The sequence below is a fragment of the Ranitomeya variabilis genome, chromosome 2 (genome assembly GCF_051348905.1).
Source record: "Ranitomeya variabilis isolate aRanVar5 chromosome 2, aRanVar5.hap1, whole genome shotgun sequence".
NCBI classification, from domain to species: domain Eukaryota; kingdom Metazoa; phylum Chordata; class Amphibia; order Anura; family Dendrobatidae; genus Ranitomeya; species Ranitomeya variabilis.
Window position 1 is genome coordinate 1,077,731,207 of NC_135233.1, and position 23,177 is coordinate 1,077,754,383.

Sequence of the window (23,177 nt, forward strand, 5' to 3'; positions counted from 1 at the left end):
ATGCAACCTCTCCACCACAGCATCCACTCCAGGACAATCCGAAGATTCCACCTGACCGGAGGAAAATCGAGGATGAAACCCCGAATTACAGAAAAACGGGGACACCAAGGTGGCAGAGCTGGCCCGATTATTGAGGGCGAACTCCGCCAATGGCAAAAAAGCAACCCAATCATCCTGATCCGCAGACACAAAACACCTCAAATATGTCTCCAAGGTCTGATTAGTCCGCTCGGTCTGGCCATTAGTCTGAGGATGGAAAGCAGACGAAAAAGACAAATCTATGCCCATCCTAGCACAGAATGCCCGCCAAAATCTAGACACGAATTGGGTCCCTCTGTCAGAAACGATATTCTCCGGAATACCATGCAAACGAACAACATTTTGAAAAAACAGAGGAACCAACTCGGAAGAAGAAGGCAACTTAGGCAAGGGAACCAAATGGACCATCTTAGAGAAACGGTCACACACCACCCAGATGACAGACATCTTCTGAGAAACAGGCAGATCCGAAATAAAATCCATCGAGATGTGCGTCCAAGGCCTCTTCGGAATAGGCAAGGGCAACAACAATCCACTAGCCCGAGAACAACAAGGCTTGGCCCGAGCACAAACGTCACAAGACTGCACAAAGCCTCGCACATCTCGTGACAGGGAAGGCCACCAGAAGGACCTTGCCACCAAATCCCTGGTACCAAAGATTCCAGGATGACCTGCCAACGCAGAAGAATGAACCTCAGAGATGACTCTACTGGTCCAATCATCAGGAACAAACAGTCTACCAGGTGGGCAACGATCCGGTCTATCCGCCTGAAACTCCTGCAAGGCCCGCCGCAGGTCTGGAGAAACGGCAGACAATATCACTCCATCCTTAAGGATACCTGTGGGCTCAGAATTACCAGGGGAGTCAGGCTCAAAACTCCTAGAAAGGGCATCCGCCTTAACATTCTTAGAACCCGGTAGGTATGACACCACAAAATTAAACCGAGAGAAAAACAACGACCAGCGCGCCTGTCTAGGATTCAGGCGCCTGGCAGACTCAAGGTAAATTAAATTTTTGTGGTCAGTCAATACCACCACCTGATGTCTGGCCCCCTCAAGCCAGTGACGCCACTCCTCAAAAGCCCACTTCATGGCCAAAAGCTCCCGATTCCCAATATCATAATTCCGCTCGGCGGGCGAAAATTTACGGGAAAAAAAAGCACAAGGTCTCATCACGGGGCAGTCGGAACTTCTCTGTGACAACACCGCCCCAGCTCCGATTTCAGAAGCGTCGACCTCAACCTGAAAAGGAAGAGCAACATCAGGCTGACGCAACACAGGGGCGGAAGAAAAGCGGCGCTTAAGCTCCCGAAAGGCCTCCACAGCATCAGGGGACCAATCAGCAACATCAGCACCCTTCTTAGTCAAATCACTCAATGGTTTAACAACATCAGAAAAACCAGCAATAAATCGACGATAAAAGTTAGCAAAGCCCAAAAATTTCTGAAGACTCTTAAGAGAAGAGGGTTGCGTCCAATCACAAATAGCCTGAACCTTGACAGGATCCATCTCGATGGAAGAGGGGGAAAAAATGTATCCCAAGAAGGAAATCTTTTGAACCCCAAAAACGCACTTAGAACCCTTCACACACAAGGAATTAGACCGCAAAACCTGAAAAACCCTCCTGACCTGCTGGACATGAGAGTCCCAGTCATCCGAAAAAATCAGAATATCATCCAGATACACAATCATAAATTTATCCAAATAATCGCGGAAAATGTCATGCATAAAGGACTGGAAGACTGAAGGGGCATTTGAAAGACCAAAAGGCATCACCAAATACTCAAAGTGGCCCTCGGGCGTATTAAATGCGGTTTTCCACTCATCCCCCTGCTTGATTCGCACCAAATTATACGCCCCACGGAGATCAATCTTAGAGAACCACTTGGCCCCCTTTATACGAGCAAACAAATCAGTCAGCAGTGGTAACGGATATTGATATTTAACCGTGATTTTATTCAAAAGCCGATAATCAATACACGGCCTCAAAGAGCCATCTTTCTTAGACACAAAGAAAAAACCGGCTCCTAAGGGAGATGACGAAGGACGAATATGTCCCTTTTCCAAGGACTCCTTTATATATTCTCGCATAGCAGCGTGTTCAGGCACAGACAGATTAAATAAACGACCCTTAGGGTATTTACTACCCGGGATCAAATCTATGGCACAATCGCACTCCCGGTGCGGAGGTAGTGAACCAAGCTTGGGTTCTTCAAAAACGTCACGATAGTCAGACAAGAATTCAGGAATCTCAGAGGGAATAGATGATGAAATGGAAACCAAAGGTACGTCCCCATGAGTCCCTTTACATCCCCAGCTTAACACAGACATAGCTTTCCAGTCGAGGACTGGGTTATGAGATTGCAGCCATGGCAATCCTAGCACCAAAACATCATGTAGATTATACAGCACCAGAAAGCGAATAATCTCCTGGTGATCCGGATTAATACGCATAGTTACTTGTGTCCAGTATTGTGGTTTATTACTAGCCAATGGGGTGGAGTCAATCCCCTTCAGAGGTATAGGAGCTTCCAAAGGCTCCAAATCATACCCACAGCGTTTGGCAAAGGACCAATCCATAAGACTCAAAGCGGCGCCAGAGTCGACATAGGCGTCCGCGGTAATAGATGATAAAGAACAAATCAGGGTCACAGATAGAATAAACTTAGACTGTAAAGTGCTAATTGAAACAGACTTGTCAAGCTTCTTAGTACGCTTAGAGCATGCTGATATAACATGAGTTGAATCACCACAATAGAAGCACAACCCATTTTTTCGTCTAAAATTCTGCCGCTCGCTTCTGGACAGAATTCTATCACATTGCATATTTTCTGGCGTCTTCTCAGTAGACACCGCCAAATGGTGCACAGGTTTGCGCTCCCGCAGACGCCTATCGATCTGAATAGCCATTGTCATGGACTCATTCAGACCCGCAGGCACAGGGAACCCCACCATAACATCCTTAATGGCATCAGAGAGACCTTCTCTGAAAATCGCCGCCAGGGCGCACTCATTCCACTGAGTAAGCACAGACCATTTACGGAATTTTTGGCAGTATATTTCAGCTTCATCTTGCCCCTGAGATAGGGACATCAAAGCTTTTTCCGCCTGAAGCTCTAAATGAGGTTCCTCATAAAGCAACCCCAAGGCCAGAAAAAACGCATCCACATTGAGCAACACAGGATCCCCTGGTGTCAATGCAAAAGCCCAATCTTGAGGGTCGCCCCGGAGCAAGGAAATTACAATCCTGACCTGCTGTGCAGGATCTCCGGCAGAGCGAGACTTCAGGGACAAAAACAATTTGCAATTATTTTTAAAATTTTGAAAGCAAGATCTATTCCCTGAAAAAAATTCAGGCAAAGGAATTCTAGGTTCAGACATAGGTGCATGAACAACAAAATCTTGCAAATTTTGTACCTTCGTGGCGAGATTATTCAAACCTGTAGCTACACTCTGAAGATCCATTTCAAACAGGTGAACACAGAGCCATTCAAGGATTAGAAGGAGAGAAAGAGAGGAAGGCTGCAGTATAGGCAGACTAGCAAGTGATTCAATTATGAGCACACTCAGAACTAGAGAAAAAAAAAAAAAAATTTCAGCAGACTTCTTTTTTCTCTCCTTTCTCAGCCAAACATTTAACCCCTTTTGGCCGGTCAAACTGTCATGATTCTCAATGGCGAGAGAACATAGCCCAGCATATATAAGAACTAGCTCTTGGAAGATGTAATCTAAACTGACCATGAACTAAACCTGCCGCACAATTAACAGTGGCCGGGTAGCGTGCCTACGTTTTATCCCTAGACGCCCAGCGCCAGCCGGAGGACTAACTAATCCTAGCAGAGGAAAATACAGTCCTGGCTCACCTCTAGAGAAATTTCCCCAAAAGGCGGACAGAGGCCCCCACATATATTGGCGGTGATTTTAGATGAAATGACAAACGTAGTATGAAAATATTTTTAGCAAAATCGAGGTCCGCTTACTAGATAGCAGGAAGACAGAAAGGGCACTTTCATGGTCAGCTGAAAACCCTATCAAAACACCATCCAGAAATTACTTTAAGACTCTAGTATTAACTCATAACACCAGAGTGGCAATTTCAGATCACAAGAGCTTTCCAGACACAGTAACGAAACAGCAGCTGTGAACTGGAACAAAATGCAAAAACAAACAAGGACGAAAGTCCAACTTAGCTGGGAGTTGTCTAGTAGCAGGAACATGCAAAGAAAGGCTTCTGATTACATTGTTGACCGGCATGAAACTGACAGAGGAGCAAGGTTATATAGAGACTCCCACATCCTGATGGGAACAGGTGAACAGAGAGGATGATGCACACAAGTTCAATTCCACCAGTGGCCACCGGGGGAGCCCAGAATCCAATTTCACAACAGAGATGCTAATTATGGCGTCATCGCCAATCACCATCTTGGTGCAGTCCTGACAGTTTTAGAGGATTGTACATATGTCTGACATCCATGTACATTCCTGAGGTCTTATGTGTGGAGTCTGACCTGAAATTCGATGGCCTTGTTGATGTTGATAGTCAACAACAGCCCTCTTCTGCTCACAAATCCTTTCCAATATATTCAGCGTAGAGTTCCAGCGCGTGCGGACATCACACAACAGTCGGTGAGCTGGAAGCTGAAACCGCTGCTGTAGAACGGCAAGGGTGGCTGAAGCTGTAGCTGACTTTCTAAAATGGGCAGAAAGACTGCGTACTTTCACTAGCAGATCAGGCAGCTCCGGGTAGCTTTTCAGAAAACGTCGAACCATGAGGTTAAGCACATGGGCCAAGCAAGGTACGTGTGTAAGCTCACCTTGCCTCAGAGCCGCCACCAGGTTAAGGCCATTGTCACACACGACCATGCATGGCTGTAGGTTCAGTGGTGTCATCCAAACATCTGACTGCTCTTTCAGTGCTGTCCACAACTCTTCTGCATTGTACGGTTTGTCACCTATGCAGATTAGCTTCAGCACAGCCTGTTGCCACTTGGCTGAGGCAGTGCTGCAGTGCTTCCAGCTTCAGACTGATGTGTTGATTTCAGACATGGAGGATGAAGAGGAAGAGGAGGAGGAGGTGCAGGAGCTGTAGACTGTGGGGGCAACCCTGATTGACGTAGGGCCAGCAATCCTCAGCATGGGGAGGAAGTGTTCCATCCCAAGGTCCGACTGGGTCTCGGATTCCACTATGTTAACCCAGTGTGCCGTCATTGAGATGTACCGTCTCTGCCCATAAGCACTTGTCCACATGTCCATGGTAAGGTGGACTTTCCCAGTAACAGCATTGTTGAGGGCACGGGTAATGTTGTGGGACACATGCTGGTGTAATGCCGGTATGGCACACCGGGAGAAATGGTAGCGACTGGGGACTGAGTACCTTGGGACAGCCGCCGCCATCAGGTTGCGGAAAGCTTCTGTCTTAACAAGCCTAAAAGGCAGCATTTCTAGCGCAAGCACAAGAGAAATATTAGAATTGAGGACTGTGGCTTGTGGGGCATTGGCTTTACATTTCCTCTTGCATTCCAAAGACTGGGTTATAGACAACTGAAAGCTGTGCTGGGACAAGGACGTGGACTCGCTTGCTGTTGGTGCTGCTTGACTGTGGGCCACAACAGGTGCAGGGCTAGAGACATCTTCACATGCACGGTGTACTGGGGATTGGCTTCTACACAAAACAGTGGAAGAAGCAGTGGTGTGACCAGCAGGCAGTGGTCCTGGAGCCTGGGTTTCAGCCCACAAAGTCGGGTGCTTTGCTTGCATGTGCCTGATCATGCTGGTGGTGGTCAGGCTGGTTGTTTTGCTACCCTTGCTGATGCGGGCATGGCAGGTGCTGCAAATGGCCTGTTTGGGTTTATCGGCAGAGTCTTAAAGAAATAGCCAGACTCGGGAAGATCTCACAGGTGGAATGGCAACTTCACTCATGTTGGTGTTTCAGGGAATGGATGCACGACGCCTTCTGTCTGTGGCCACCACACTGCTTCTTCCTGCCTGTTGGGGGGATATGCCTCCTTCCCCATTTGTGCTGCTGGCCTCCCTATGCATGTCCTCCTGCCAGGTTGGGTCAGTCACTATATCATCCACCACCTCATCTTCCACATCCGCACCCTGCTCCTCCTCACTTTCTGGCAATCGTGTCTCATCATCGTCCACCTCTTGTGACACTTTCCCACCATCGCCTTCGTGTGACCGGGGCTGGTCAAAGCTTTGGGCAGCTCTACATGCGATCTCATCTTTCCCCACTTCAAGTTGACCGGCAGAGATTTCTGAATCTTGAAATGGAAAACTGAACAGCTCTTCAGAATGTCCAAGTGTGGGATCAGTTGTCTCAGGGCACTCGGCATGGTGGGAAGAAGGAGGATCAGGGTGAAGAATATCCTGGCCACACTCATGGCTTCTCAGACTTGACCGTGTGGCAGACAAGGTGGTGGTGGTGGTGGCTAAGTGACTGGAATCATTATCCGCTATCCAACCAGCAACTGTTTCACACTGCTCTGGCTTCAATAGTGGTGTGCTGCGGTCCCCTAGAAACTGGGATAGGAAGGTCGAGCGAGAAGATGTGGGTCTTTGTTGTTGCCCACTTTCACCTTGCCCACGGCCTCGTCCTCTGCATGCACCATCAGCAACACGTCCACTTCCCCGTCACTTGCCCCTTGCCTTAAATGCTCAACACAAATGTCTCTAGCAGTAGCGAAATAATATGTGATCAGTATGGCTGCAAATCTACAATTTTTCAAACTCAAACATCAGGCAGGCCTCAGCCTGACCTCGCAGACTGTATTCAATTTTTTTTTTCAAAGTTAATTTATGCGAAATAGCGCTGTATAGGATTTGAGTATCTCACAGCCAAAAAATAAGTACACTGGCCCCCAATGGCAAAACTTGGAGCAGAGATATATGACAGCTGTAACAGAAATATCACACTGGCAAATCTGTGGCATTTCAATTTTTTTTAGGCTGAATAGCGATGTATAGAATTTGAGTATCACACAGCCACAATGTAAGTACACCGGCCTCCAATGGCAAATCTTGGAGCAAAGATATATGACGGCTGTAACAGAAATTCCACACTGGCAAATCTGTTGCTTTTCCAATTTTTTAGGGCGCTAAATAGCACTGTATAGAATTTGAGTATCACATAGCCACAAAGTAAGTACACCGGCCTCCAATGCCCAAACTTAGAGCACAGAGATATATGAGGCCTTTTTCGGTGAATTTAAAACACCAAAAAAAAAAGAAGGGACATAAGGGTAGCACACACAACTATGCTACGTATGCCTGACAAACTATCACTTTTCAACAGACCTCAGTCTGACAGAACAGGCTGTATATTTTTTTTTGGGGGGGAAGGAATTATTGTCTATAAAAACTTTTTTTTTCCCAAAAAAGAAACTGCAGCAGCAGCTGCAGGCAGTTATTGAGCTTTGGGAAGGATGTAGTGGGAGCAATGGATGCACATACAGTGCCTGCAGGCCTTGCACTGATGTGGATATGCTGTGCCCTGCCTACCTAGCGCTGCAATATCGGGACCCACGAATTAGTCCTAAAAAGGACTGTTGGTTTCTCAGGAGTTGTGGATGTAAGAGTTGCAGACCTACACTAACTCTAAAACCATGATTCTGACCCTATCTCAGCAGCAGCTCTCCCTTCCCTCTCTGTGAAACAGAAACAGAATGCAGCGAGCACGGCGGCACCTGGTCTCTTATACTCGGGATGATGCTGTACAGCCCAGTAAAATACTGCACGACCACAACAAAGATGGCTGCGGCGTTTCATGGCCTGGCAGACAATCCCTGCACCGTGATTGGGTCTCTAAAGTCTGCCAAAACTGCTGGGTGGAGACTGCAGTTACCGCCAAATAATCCCGGAAAAGCTCGCTGCTCGGCGAGTACCCCGAGTTTCGGGAGAGTAACAAATAGTGGCGAGCACGTTCGCTCATCACTATACACAGTATATAGGAGTCACATAAATAAAATTAGTCATTTTCTATAATTATTATTGTTTAATTATTATTTTTCTCTGTTTCAACCAAGAGCTTCTACATATAGACATGTTAGTCGTCAAGATCCCGCAGCTGCACAGGGGAAATCTCGAGCTATGTCCTCTACGGTCTCCCATTCTTCTTCTGCCACAGAGGATCCTGCTCAGCAGAGACATCAGTCCCAGTGTCTTGCTCAAGATAATACTGTGTGTTTGGTTGCTGCTGCCATCCCAGGTTCAGCTATAGAAACCAGCATTAGTCAGCAGCGAGCAGACACTCCTGGGACTAAGTCCTGCTTTTCTCCATCTGAGCATGCCCGTAAGACGACCGCTCATTGGTGGTCGGAGGTCACATGATCAGGTTCTCAAGCAGCTTGGATTGGGTCATCAGCAAGGTCCCGGAAGGTTGCGGCTATAAAATGATCGGCCTATAATTATGGTGTGTGTGCGCAAGCGTGTATGTCTCAGGTGAAAGCTCCTAATGATCCCCTTCTCTCTGATTGTGTATGTGAATTGGGTGATTGGAGTCAGAGAAAGTGCCTAGTAGTGGCATTGCCTGTATGCCACTGTGCCGCCATTTAGTGTCCACCATTACAGAGCACATTATGACTATCTTTATATTTATTTACTGCATTCTAACATTATACTAGCGCCAGGGTCTGGCTAGTAATGGCGGACAAACAGCAACTACAGTGGTACATCCAGCAGCTGGAGGGCAGGTTGGCGGCTCTCTAGCATGCCTGAGAGGTTCTCAGGTGAGAGCAAGTCATGTAGGGGATTCGTGAACCAGTGTGCAATACACCTGGAGCTACTGGCTGCACGTTTTTCCTCCAAGAGGGCTGAAGTGGGGTTTAATATTTCCCTTCTGTCAGACAGGGCATTGAAGTGGGCTACGCCGCTGTGGGAGAGTGACGATCATGTAGTGCAGAGAGTGCTCCGCGGTTTCTGAGCAGTTTGAAGCAGGTCTTCTTGGAACCACGAGTCAACCATGATACGGCGCTCCAACTGCTGGCTTTGACACTGGGCTCATCCATGGTCAGTCACTTTGCCATCCACTTTCTGACATTAGCATCTGAGCTGGAGTGGCAGGATCAAGTCCTCATCCCTGTCTTTTGGAGGGGGCTGGTGACCATGTGAAAGATGCTCTGGCCACTAGGGAGATTCCAGCCACACTGGAAGAGCTAATATCCGTATCCACTCGCATCGACCTTCATTTCTCTGAGCGAAGGTTGGAGCGAGCCCAGTGTCGGCAGAGGTTTCAGCTGGCTCCTAACTTTGCCAGACCTCTGGAATCCCTGGATCAAGCTTCTGAGCCCCAGAGGCCATGGAGGTGTCACAAGCGGGATCTAAGTTCCGGACCGCTCATGCACTCATGATCTGCCATGTCTGCCGGCAGTTAGGACATTTTGACTCCAGATGTCCTCAGTGGTAAGGAAAACGTCCCCGTCTAGTGGCTATTGGAGGAGGCTCTCTAGGCATTTTCTACCAAATTGTCTTTCAAGGGGACATTTACAGTAGGACCACACACTCACGGGGTGGAGGTTTGTGTGGATTCCGGGGAGCAGGGCAATTTCATGTCTGTGGCCTTTGCCCAAAGGCATGCAATACCTATACCTCTGGTGATGCTCACCAAGCCAGTCACCGTTCGAGTGGTAAATGGGTTGACACTACCCTTACAGATCACACACCAGACCATCCCACTCACTCTCACCATGTCTCCAGCTAATCAGGAGATTATCTCCCTGTTGGTAATACCCTAAGGTATTGATGAGGTCTTATTAGGGGTACCCTGGTTACGCCACCATTCTCCTCATATAGAGTGGTCCTTTTGGAGAATATTGGGATGGAGTGAGTCATGTGTGGATAGATGTCAGAGGGAGTGATTTAAGGTGGCTTCTACAGCAGTGCCCACAGATCTTTCTTCTCTCCCTAAACTCTATGGGCATATGCGGACATGTTCTCCAAGAGAGCTGTGGATACCCTTCCACCTCACCGCCGCATGACTGTCCTATTGACCTCTTGCCTGGTGCTGAGCCTCCCCGGGGTCGAGTCTACCTGTTATCTCTCCCGGAGACTGAGGCAATTTCTCAATACATCAAGGAGAATCTGGCAAGAGGATTCATTAGGAAGTCAGTGTCACCAGCAGGGGCTGGTTTCTTCTTCATGCAGTAGAAGAGTGGGAATTACATCCATACATTAACTACAAGGGTCAATAGGGCAATGCTATTGCCATAAAAAAGTATCCTCTGCCTCTTATCTCTGAACCCTTTGATAGGTTGCGGGGAGCAAGGGTATTTACAAAATTATATCTGCGGGGCGCCTATAACTTGATACGCATTCGTGAGGGGGACGAGTGGAAAAATGTCATTTAGCACCAGGGACGGCCACTATGAATACCCTTCCGGCTCTGTAATGCCCCTGCCGTTTTCCAAGACTTTGTGAACGATATCTTCTGGGATATGCTATCCACCTCGGTCATAGTCTATCTGGATGAACCAGCATTAGTCAGCAGCGAGCAGACGCTCCTGGGACTAAGTCCTGCTTTTCTACATCTGAGCATGCCCATGAGACAACCGCTCATTGGTAGTCGGAGGTCACATGCTCAGATCCTCAAGCAGCTCGGATTGGGCCATCAGCAAGGTCTCGGAAGGGTGTGGCTATAAAAGGATTGCAATGCGGTGCCCTAGTATATCCTATAATTGTGGTGTGTATGCAAGCATCTATGGCTCAGGTGAAAGCTCCTAATGATCCCTTCCCTCTAGTTGTGTATGTGAATTGGGTGATTGGAGTCAGAGAGAGCGCCTAGTATTGGCATTGTCTGTACGCCACTGTGCACTCAGTCCACACTCCACAGTAGCTAGCATCAGTTTGGCGTTTGTCTGTGTGACTAGTTAGCGTGTGTAAGTGGCGATCGCCAGTGCAGCTCCGGGCGCACCCCGTGTGCTAAATTAGCGGTTTTGTGAAGTAACAGGGCTCGCTGCAGTAAACACCGGGTAACAGTTAACCCGTGTGTGTTCGTTATTTAGTGTCCGCCTTTACTGAGAAGCAGTTTACATCTCTGCATGGTGGACTATCTTTATATTTATGTGGTGCATTCTGTCAACCCTAACAAGATGTCGGCTGGTATAATTAACTGACCATGTTTTTCAACAGTGGCTTAAAAGTCACATCCTGTTAGGTGTTGTGTTCCCAATGCTGCATAGAGAGAATCTCAAACCATGTCCTCTGTGGTCTCCCATTCTTCCACAGCCACAGAGGAGCCTGCTCAGCAGAGACGCCAGTCCCAGCATCTTGCTTAACCTGATGCTGTGCATTTGGTTACCACTCTCATTCCTGGTTCTGCTATTATAACCAACAGTGGTCAGCGGCGAGCAGACGTTCCTGGGACTAAGTCTTGCTTTTTCTCAACTGTGCATGCCGTGGGACTACCTCCCATTGGAGGTCGGGGGTCACATGCTCAGGTCCTGAATCAGCCCTGATTGGATGACTGGGAAGGTCCCGGAAGGACGCTGCTATAATAGGATTGCATGGCTGCTCAGCCATGCGCTAGTATAAAATGTATACCATGTGTGTGTGGAAGAGTGTTTGATATCTGGTGAAATCTCCTAATCACTCCCTCCCTAGCATTGTTATATATGGTTTGGGTGTTGGAGCTGACTATCGCCAGTCTGTGTCATCCTGCACAAGGCATGATTGTACTGCGTCGTCTCAGCAGCGTCTGCCAGTGTGGCCACATGTGCATCTAGTGCCCAATCCGGTCCCTAGCTAGGACGGTTAGTGGCGTCCGCCAGAGTGGTGCTGCGCACACTCAGTGCACTAAATCTTTATTATTTAGGTTTCTCCCTGGCACCGCAGTTGCGGCACCGAGCGCTAGAGGGTCTACAGGGACTCTGACCCTGTGTGCTTGGGGCAGAGTCCTGTCACCTAACACTGGCATTCACTCAGTGGTACTGCGGCCCCGTGAAGCAACAGGGTTCGCCTCCTTACTTACCGGGAGAAGTTAATCCTTGTGTGTTCACATTACACCGCCGTATAGTCCGCCATTACCGAGCAGCAGGTGTCATCTCTGCACAGTGGACCCCGGGCTGCGAACGCACCATATTTCTTCCTTTCTATTATTTGGTGCATTCTGCCAGCCCTAACACATCCCAATAGAAAAAATAATGATTACCGCTGGGGACTAGTGAAAGACATGGTCAAATGATGTGGTGTCACATGGATCAAGAGTTATAGATATTGAGCAGATGCTCAAGATGTCTGTGGTGATAGGAGAAAGCTTCCATAAAAATTTATAAATTCAACCCTAACATATGGGTAATGTACAGATTATAGCATCTATAGGAAAGACCATGAAGGTAAACTTTGATTGGTTATCAAAGAATAATGTATTAAAGGTGTTTCTGGGATTACAAATTGATAGCCTAGCCTTAGAAAAAGACATAAATGTTTGAGTTGTGAGGGTCCCAGAGGTCAGTGACTTTGATAGAACCAATAGTCTGTGGTGCTCGCTGGAGATTATGGTCTGTTCTATGCTAGTCACAGTGACAGTCTCTTGATGTGGCTGCTCTTCGTGCTGCAGCTCAACCCCATTCAAGTAAAGAAGTCTCAAAGTTGTTTTTTGTCTACTGGAAAATTCCATGATTCCAAGGAGGTCGGTATGGGAAACAAGCTCTCCATTATCACAATTTCTAGAATATTGCTTGAATTTCTTTAGATATTGCAAAATATATTGATGATTTTTTCTTAGCAGGTTGCAACTATTTTTTAAGATTTATCAATCAACCCCCTAGAAATTATTTTTTGCTGCATTCTGTAAGTGTTTTAAGATAGAATGTAATGTGTACATATTTGTTCATATCTGTTTTGACAGTAAAAGTGCACAATGAAATTGAACGAGTCATCGGGTCGGCACAACCTCAGACAGAACACAGGAAACAAATGCCGTATACTGACGCTGTCATCCATGAAATCCTTAGGTTTGGGGATATTGCGCCATCTGGTTTGCATTCTACCTCTCAAGATGTCACTTTTCATGGTTATTTTATTCCAAAGGTAGGGCCACCATTTCTTTGTTTATTCTTTTGGACCATTACAAATTGAATGGTATTGTGATTTCAGACATAGACATGAGCTACATTACCTGGGCAAAAATGGAATTAGAGAAAAGAATGATGGAAAAGAAGAAGGTAATCTGTGAACAAAGCAGCAAAGTCCAGAGGATGAAAGACTAATAAGATTATATAGATGGAAAGCAGATCCATTACTGGATGGTGACATACAGTAGACTAGAGGATGAGAACTCAACTTCGAGAACTAGACACAAGACTTAAGTAATATGTCTTAAATGGGAAAGTAAAGAAGGAAATAAAGGTGAACAGGTGTTCGGTCATCAAGAAAATTCTCAAATGTGATAGGGTATAGTGGTGTTGTTCCATCAGTTTATGAAGGCTATGGAACAGAAAGATTAAGTGGAAGCCAAACATTTACAAGATACAACTATGGCAGAGAGCAACATTAGGACATCATTAGGTAGACATAGGACTAAAAAGGAGAATGGTCTCAAGAGGTTGTACGTTATCAATGAGATTATGTTTCACTGAAAGGACAAAAGCTAAATCACAAATCGCCTTTATTAAGGTAAACCTTCCAATTCTTCTAAAAAGCACTTACACCACTCTTCTTTTTTGACTGTAAAAGTACAAATAAGCACCATATCACATCTCAAGAAACAGAAGGTGTACAAATCTTTTCCTTTCTCCCAGCCCATGAAGTTACAATATATTTCCTTATAAAATCTAGTGATGATTACAACTGACTAGTGATGAGATCTGACAAAATTCTGCGTCTCCAGCCTTTTCGCTCAAAGACGTGACTTTCAGGTATAATCAGACCTCTGAGGTTACTGTGCACCCTGCCCAAGTGGCACAAGTTCTGACATCATGGTCCATCACTAGGGTTGAGCGACTTTCATTTTTTTAAGATCGAGTAGGGTTTTGGGAAACCCGATTTTGTCCAGAGTCGAGTCGAGTGCAGTCGGCCGATTATCGCTAAAAGTCGGGGATCGACCGAAACACGAAACCCAATGCAAGTCAATGGGGAAGCATAGTCGGCAGTGAGTGGAGGCCAGGAAAACACCTACAGTGCCCATTTTAATGCCAAAAACATCCATTCTTGTTTCTGAAGCTTGTCAATCTTAATTAACTTTATAATAATAGTTGGGCATAGGGAATTGGGGGTCATTTGGCAAAAGTTGTGGGGGGAGTAGGGCCGGCTCAAGTTTTTCGTGGGCCCAGGAAATGCGGACTACGTCACGGCGGTGTTGCAGGGAAAGGTAATTATTTAAAAGTTGCAAGTGCTGTGATCCTGAGCAAGCAGGGGGGGGGCCCACTCGTTCGCATTGCCACTGGCACAGGGCCCCTCAAAGTACGGCGGTGTGTTTGCATGGCGGGGGCGCCTCCCACCAGCAGCGACACTTTTGCGTACTCTGAGGGGCCCTGTGCCAGTGACGTCGCCAACGAGTATGCCCCCCCACCTGATGAAGGAACCTGCACTTTCATCTGCACCTTCCTCTTTGTCCCTGTGTAAGGTGGTATAACATGCGGGAAGGGGAACCTTACTTTCAGCAGGGACAGATTCTGGCTGTGTAGAGTACAAGGGGAATGTAGTGGTCTCGGTCAATGTACCAGCAGACTCATTTAGCAGTGGCTGGGCAATGGGCAGGATGAGGAGGAAACAGATATAGGGCCAAAGAATAAAGTAGGCTACATGCAGTTCAAAATTGGTAACAGGACTAAACAGGCGGCATTGCTTTGTTCAGTGGAGTAGCAAACCCAAGAGCAGCAGACACTGTTTCAAGGGCCTAACCACACTAGTAGGCCAAATGCAGTTTAATATCTGATAGTATAGGGCGAAAGCCAGAATGTGGAAGCTCAGCTTTGTTCAGTTGAGGACAACACCAGGGAGGGGCAGACACCTTTAGTAGGCCGGAAAAGCCTATTGCATTTTTTAAAATGGTAATTTGGAGCAGAAGGTTGAAGCTCAGCTTTATTTAGTTGAGGGCAACACCAGGGAGGGGCAGAAGCCGTTAGTAGGCCCTAACCACCATTTTTTTTTTAAAACCACTTAATGAGAGCCGGAAGGTTGAAGCTCAGCTTTATTTAGTTGAGGACAACACCAGGGAGGGGCAGAAGCCGTTAGTAGGCCCTAACCACCATTTTTTTTTTTTAAAACCACATAATGAGAGCCGGAAGGTTGAAGCTCAGCTTTATTTAGTTGAGGACAACACCAGGGAGGGGCAGAAGCCGTTAGTAGGCCCTAACCACCTTTTTTTTTTTAAAACCACATAATGAGAGCCGGAAGGTTGAAGCTCAGCTTTATTTAGTTGAGGACAACACCAGGGAGGGGCAGAAGCCGTTAGTAGGCCCTAACCACCTTTTTTTTTTTTAAAACCACATAATGAGAGCCGGAAGGTTGAAGCTCAGCTTTATTTAGTTGAGGACAACACCAGGGAGGGGCAGAAGCCGTTAGTAGGCCCTAACCACCATTTTTTTTTTTAAAACCACATAATGAGAGCCGGAAGGTTGAAGCTCAGCTTTATTTAGTTGAGGACAACACCAGGGAGGGGCAGAAGCCGTTAGTAGGCCCTAACCACCTTTTTTTTTTTTAAAACCACATAATGAGAGCCGGAAGGTTGAAGCTCAGCTTTATTTAGTTGAGGACAACACCAGGGAGGGGCAGAAGCCGTTAGTAGGCCCTAACCACCTTTTTTTTTTTTAAAACCACATAATGAGAGCCGGAAGGTTGAAGCTCAGCTTTATTTAGTTGAGGACAACACCAGGGAGGGGCAGAAGCCGTTAGTAGGCCCTAACCACCATTTTTTTTTTTAAAACCACATAATGAGAGCCGGAAGGTTGAAGCTCAGCTTTATTTAGTTGAGGACAACACCAGGGAGGGGCAGAAGCCGTTAGTAGGCCCTAACCACCATTTTTTTTTTTAAAACCACATAATGAGAGCCGGAAGGTTGAAGCTCAGCTTTATTTAGTTGAGGACAACACCAGGGAGGGGCAGAAGCCGTTAGTAGGCCCTAACCACCTTTTTTTTTTTTAAAACCACATAATGAGAGCCGGAAGGTTGAAGCTCAGCTTTATTTAGTTGAGGACAACACCAGGGAGGGGCAGAAGCCGTTAGTAGGCCCTAACCACCATTTTTTTTTTTAAAACCACATAATGAGAGCCGGAAGGTTGAAGCTCAGCTTTATTTAGTTGAGGACAACACCAGGGAGGGGCAGAAGCCGTTAGTAGGCCCTAACCACCTTTTTTTTTTTTAAAACCACATAATGAGAGCCGGAAGGTTGAAGCTCAGCTTTATTTAGTTGAGGACAACACCAGGGAGGGGCAGAAGCCGTTAGTAGGCCCTAACCACCATTTTTTTTTTTAAAACCACATAATGAGAGCCGGAAGGTTGAAGCTCAGCTTTATTTAGTTGAGGACAACACCAGGGAGGGGCAGAAGCCGTTAGTAGGCCCTAACCACCTTTTTTTTTTTTAAAACCACATAATGAGAGCCGGAAGGTTGAAGCTCAGCTTTATTTAGTTGAGGACAACACCAGGGAGGGGCACACAGACAGACTCCTTTAGTAGGCCTGAAAAGCCTATTGCATTTTTCAAAATGGTAATTTGGAGCAGAAGGTTGAAGCTCAGCTTTATTTAGTTGAGGGCAACACCAGGGAGGGGCAGAAGCCGTTAGTAGGCCCTAACCAAAGTTGAAGGCCAAATGCAGTTTAATTTCTGATACTATAGGCCGAAAGCCAGAAGGTGGAAGTTCCGATTTAGACAGTGGAGCACAATTTGAATTAGGGACTGCAGACAGACTTAGTAGGCTGTCCCCTGTGGACCATGCATCCACCACATTAACCCATTGCGCCGTAATGGACACGTAATCTTCCGTGGCCATGCCTACAGGTCCATGCGTCTGTTGTCAGGTGCACCTTTGTACTCACAGATTGCCAGAGTGCATGGACAATGCGGTCTTCTACATGCTGGTGGAGGGTTGGGATGGCTTTTCTCGCAAAAGAAGTGTCGACTGGTTAGCTTGTAGCGTGGTACAGCGTAGTCCATCATGGCCTTATTAATAGTAAATAAAATATATAACTAGGCTCTATGAACTTTTAAATAGGTTCCAGGGGTACACGGGCAGCATTGGTGTGGTCAGTGGAGGAGTATTGCAAGTAGGGGCTGCAGACAGGCTATCAAAGGCCTAAAATAACAAACAGTAGGCAGTCATGGCAGTTTTACATCGGTTACATGGATACACAGGCAGGCACTCCAGGCAGCATTGTGGTCAGTGGAGGAGTATTGCAAGTAGGGGCCGCAGACAGGCTATCAAAGGCCTAAAATAACAAACAATAGGCTCATTGCAGTTTTACAGCGGTTACATGGATAGACGGGCAGGCAGCTTGGTGGTGGTGAGTGGAGGAGTATTTAAAGTAGGGACCGCAGACAGGCTTCAAAGGCCTAACATAAGAAAATGGGCTGGCTGTAGGCACTTTATAATTGGTTCCAGGGGTACACGGGCAGCAGTGGTCTGGTCAGTGGAGGAGTATTTAAAGTAGGGACCGCAGACAGGCTATCAAAGGCCTAAAATAACAAACAATAGGCTCATGGCAGTTTTACAGCGGTTACATGGATACACAGGCAGCTTGGTGGTGAGTGGAGGAGTATTTAAAGTAGGGACCGCAGACAGGCTATCAAAGGCCTAAAATAACAAACAATAGGCTCATGGCAGTTTCACAGCGGTTACATGGATACACGGGCAGGCAGCTTGGTGGTGGTGAGTGGAGGAGTATTTAAAGTAGGGACCGCAGACAGGCTTCAAAGGCCTAACATAAGAAAATGGGCTGGCTGTAGGCACTTTATAATTGGTTCCAGGGGTACACGGGCAGCAGTGGTCTGGTCAGTGGAGGAGTATTTAAAGTAGGGACCGCAGACAGGCTATCAAAGGCCTAACATAACAAACAATAGGCTCATGGCAGTTTCACAGCGGTTACATGGATACACGGGCAGGCAGCTTGGTGGTCAGTGGAGGAGTATTTAAAGTAGGGACCGCAGACAGGCTATCAAAGGCCTAAAATAACAAACAATAGGCTCATGGCAGTTTTACAGCGGTTACATGGATACACAGGCAGCTTGGTGGTGAGTGGAGGAGTAGTGCAAGGAGTGTCTGTCCCAGTACTCCCAAAATATAAATAGATGTTAATGTCTCGCAAAACAACCAAAACAAAAAAAAAAGGTGGCATACTTAGGTACAGGGGTGGGCTCATCTACTGAGTTTCTGACATTGTAATTTGGCAGTAACTATTTAATGGTGCCAATATAGGACACAGACACAGACTACTTTAAGTTGCATCATAGATGTCTACAAATTTGTATTGTCAGTGCCAGACATTGAATGATGTCAGCGAATAGACTAAAGATTGGTGGAGCTGTGCGACATAATTTTGCACGTGGTAGAGCACATTTTGAGCTGGGGTAGGGGGGAACTCTCTTGAGGCCGGCGGGACCGCCCCAGGGCCCCTCATGTTACAACGGTGTGTCTGACGTTGGGTGCGCACCACCACCGCCAGAGACACTACATTGTACTATGAGGGACCCAGTAGCAATGCCGTCAACCAAAAGCGAGCACACCCACCTCTTCAGACAAACAGCAGTCTCACGGGTGCTTGCGCCAAGTCGCGATACCACGGCCCCGTGTGGGGAGTTTTGCCATTTAGGGAGGTGTAAACATGTCGTATGCTGTACAATCAGCTGCAGCAAATTAGACATTAGAAAAGTAATTCACAGGCAAGAGCTTTTCATAGGAAAGCTAGGTGTCGGCCGGGCAAGGTGGGGCAAAAGATTTCGAAATCCAGTTGTGGTTCATTTTAATGAATGTTAGATCGTCAACATTTTGGGTAGCCAGACGAGTCCTTTTTTCGGTTAATATTGAACCTGCAGCACTGAATACTCTTTCTGATAGGACACTTGCTGCCGGGCAAGCAAGCTCCTGCAATGCATATTCTGCCAATTCTGGCCAGGTGTCTAATTTGGAGGCCCAGTAATCAAATGGGAATGACGGTTGAGGGAGAACATCGATAAGGGATGAAAAATAGTTAGTAACCATACTGGACAAATGTTGTCTCCTGTCACTTTCAATTGATGCAGCAGTACCTGTCCTGTCTGCGGTCATAGCAAAATCACTCCACAACCTGGTCAGAAAACCCCTCTGTCCAACGCCACTTCTGATGTGTGCACCCCTAACACTCCTAGTCTGCTGCCCCCTGGAGCTTGTGTGAGAACGATCACGTGCGCTGTGTGCTGGGAATGCCTGAAGCAAACGGTCAACAAGAGTTGATTGTTTGGTTGCTAATATTAGTTCCAAGTTCTCATGTGGCATAATATTTTGCAATTTGCCTTTATAGCGTGGATCAAGGAGGCAGGCCAACCAGTAATCGTCATCGTTCATCATTTTCGTAATGCGTGTGTCCCTTTTTAGGATACGTAAGGCATAATCCGCCATGTGGGCCAAAGTTCCAGTTGTCAAATCTCCGGTTGTGATTGGTTGAGGGGCAGTTGCAGGCAAATCTACGTCACTTGTGTCCCTCAAAAAACCAGAACCCGGCCGTGACACGCAACCAATTTCCTGTGCCCCCGTGAAAGTTTCCGCATTAAAAATATACTCATCCCCATCATCCTCCTCGTCCTCCACCTCCTCTTCGCCCGCTACCTCGTCCTGTACACTGCCCTGACCAGACAATGGCTGACTGTCATCAAGGCTTCCCTCTTCCTCTGGTGCAGACGCCTGCTCCTTTATGTGCGTCAAACTTTGCATCAGCAGACGCATTAGGGGGATGCTCATGCTTATTACGGCGTTGTCTGCACTAACCAGCCGTGTGCATTCCTCAAAACACTGAAGGACTTGACACATGTCTTGTATCTTCGACCACTGCACACCTGACAACTCCATGTCTGCCATCCTACTGCCTGCCCGTGTATCCTCCCACAAATAAATAACAGCACGCCTCTGTTCGCACAGTCTCTGAAGCATGTGCAGTGTTGAGTTCCACCTTGTTGCAACGTCTATGATTAGGCGATGCTGGGGAAGGTTCAAAGACCGCTGATAGGTCTGCATACGGCTGGCGTGTACAGGCGAACGTCGGATATGTGAGCAAAGTGCACGCACTTTGAGGAGCAGGTCGGAGAACCCAGGATAAGTTTTCAATAAGCACTGCACCACCAGGTTTAAGGTGTGAGCCAGGCAAGGAATGTGTTTCAGTTGGGAAAGGGAGATGGCAGCCATGAAATTCCTTCCGTTATCACTCACTACCTTGCCTGCCTCAAGATCTACTGTGCCCAGCCACGACTGCGTTTCTTGTTGCAAGAACTCGGACAGAACTTCCGCGGTGTGTCTGTTGTCGCCCAAACACTTCATAGCCAATACAGCCTGCTGACGCTTGGCAGTAGCTGGCCCATAATGGGACAACTGGTGTGCAACAGTGTCATCTGCCGATGGAGTGGTTGGCCGACTGCGTTCTGTGGAAGAGCTGTAGCTTCTGCAGGAGGACGAGGAGGAGGAGGAGGGGGTGCGAACGCCTACAGCCAACTGTTTCCTAGACCGTGGGCTAGGCACAACTGTCCCTAAATTGATGTCGCCTGTGGACCCTGCATCCACCACATTCACCCAGTGTGCCGTGATGGACACATAACGTCCCTGGCCATGCCTACTGGTCCATGCATCTGTAGTCAGGTGCACCTTTGTACTCACAGATTGCCTAAGTGCATGGACGATGCGCTGTTTAACATGCTGGTGCAGGGCTGGGATGGCTTTTCTGGAAAAAAAGTGTCGACTAGGTAGCTCGTATCGTGGTTCAGCGTACTCCATCAGGGCTTTAAAAGCTTCGCTTTCAACTAAACGGTAGGGCATCATCTCTAACGAGATTAGTCTAGCTATGTGGGCGTTAAAACCCTGTGTACGCGGATGCGAGGATAAGTACTTCCTTTTTCTAACCAGAGTCTCATGTAGGGTGAGCTGGACTGGAGAGCAGGAGATCGTGGAACTTTCGGGTGTGCCGGTGTACATGGCAGACTGAGAGACGGTTGGAGACGGTATTGTTTCCGCCGGTGCCCTAGATGCAATATTTCCTCCTACTAAACTGGTGATTCCCTGACCCTGACTGCTTTTGGCTGGCAAAGAAACCTGCACAGATACTGCCGGTGGTGCGGAAAATGGTGGCCTTACAGTGACGGAAGGGATGTTGCGTTGCTGACTAGCTTCATTGGCCGAGGGTGCTACAACCTTAAGGGACGTTTGGTAGTTAGTCCAGGCTTGAAAATGCATGGTGGTTAAGTGTCTATGCATGCAACTAGTATTTAGACTTTTCAGATTCTGACCTCTGCTTAAGCTAGTTGAACATTTTTGACAGATGACTTTGCGCTGATCAGTTGGATGTTGTTTAAAAAAATGCCAGACTGCACTCTTCCTAGACTCGGATCCCTTTTCAGGGATTGCAGACTGAGCTTTAACCGGATGGCCACGCTGTCCTCCAACAGGTTTTGGCTTTGACACGCGTTTTGGGCCAGATACGGGCCCGGCAGATGGAACCTGTTGCGATGTTGATGCCTGCTGCGGCCCCTCCTCCACCTCCGCTTCTGAACTACTGCCGCCTGCACCCTGTTCCCCCAATGGCTGCCAATCGGGGTCAATAACTGGGTCATCTATTACCTCCTCTTCGAGCTCGTGTGCAACTTCGTCTGTGTCACTGTGTCGGTCGGTGGTATAGCGTTCGTGGCGGGGCAACATAGTCTCATCAGGGTCTGATTGTGGATCTGTACCCTGAGAGGGCAATGTGGTGGTCTGAGTCAAAGGAGCAGCATAGTACTCTGGCTGTGGCTGTGCATCAGTGCACTCCATGTCAGAATCTACTTGTAATGGGCATGGCCTGTTAAATGTTTCACTTTCTAAGCCAGGGACGGTATGTGTAAAGAGCTCCATGGAGTGACCCGTTGTGTCGCCTGCTGCATCCTTCTCTCTTGTTGTAGTTTTTGCTGAGGAGGACAAGGAAGCGACTTGTCCCTGACCGTGAACATCCACAAGCGACGCGCTGCTTTTACATTTACCAGTTTCGGAAGAGGAGGCAAAAGAGCTAGAGGCTGAGTCTGCAATGTAAGCCAAAACTTGCTGTTGCTGCTCAGCCTTTAAAAGCGGTTTTCCTACTCCCAGAAAAGAGAGCGTTCGAGGCCTTGTGTAGCCTGACGACGAAACTGGCTCCACAGCTCCAGACTTAGGTGGAATATTTTTATCCCCACGACCACCTGATGCTCCACTACCACTACCATCATTACCAGCTGACAATGAACGCCCACGACGACCTCTTGCACCAGACTTCCTCATTGTTTAAAAATCGTAACCAAACTAACTTTATTTGTTGCTGTCAAACAACTTACACGGTGAGCTATAACTTCAGTATGATTTCAATATCCCTTAACAGGTTGGTGAGACCACAAGGAAAATCAGGCACAATGTTACACACTCTGTTTTCTGTGACACCAAATCACAGAGATGACACACACGCAGGACTGTCACTCAAGCACTAATGTCAATATTAATCTCCCACCTAATTTATTTTTTTTTTTTTCTCTGTGAGACTTTAGAAACCAAATAATATTTAAAAAAAAAACAAAAAAACAAGGCTTTCTATGGCCCACTGAATGAGAGATGGCACGCACAGGAGTGGCACACAAGCCCTGACTGAGGCCAATATTTTTCTCCCACTGATTGATGTAGTGTTTTTGTGTTGAGGTTGATTTTAAAACACAAATGAAGGAAAAAAATAAAAAGGCTTTCTATGGCCCACAATTAGAGAGAGAGGTGGCACACCCAGGAGTCAAGACTGGCACACAAGCTGAAATGGCAATATTACTCTCCCACTGTTTTTTTATGTATTTTTTTTTTATTTTCAGGGAGACTTTAGAAACCAAATAATATTTAAAAAAAAAAAAAAAAACAAGGCTTTCTATGGCCCACTGAATGAGAGGGACAGAGGTGGCACACCCAGGAGTCAAGACTGGCACACAAGCTGAAATGGCAATATTACTCTCCCACTGTTTTTTTATGTATTTTTTTTTTTTATTT

At 47.1% G+C, this 23,177-nt stretch overlaps 1 protein-coding gene across 1 annotated transcript in view; it reads left to right on the top strand.

The window, feature by feature from the left end:
- The window catches only part of LOC143808705 (cytochrome P450 2K4-like), a 110,761-nt gene that overhangs the window by 84,023 nt on the left and 3,561 nt on the right, over nucleotides 1-23,177 (top strand). Inside the window, exon 7 of the mRNA XM_077291635.1 lies at nucleotides 12,884-13,065. Coding sequence (XP_077147750.1) covers nucleotides 12,884-13,065 — 182 coding nt within the window. The remainder of the gene's footprint in view (nucleotides 1-12,883; nucleotides 13,066-23,177) is intronic.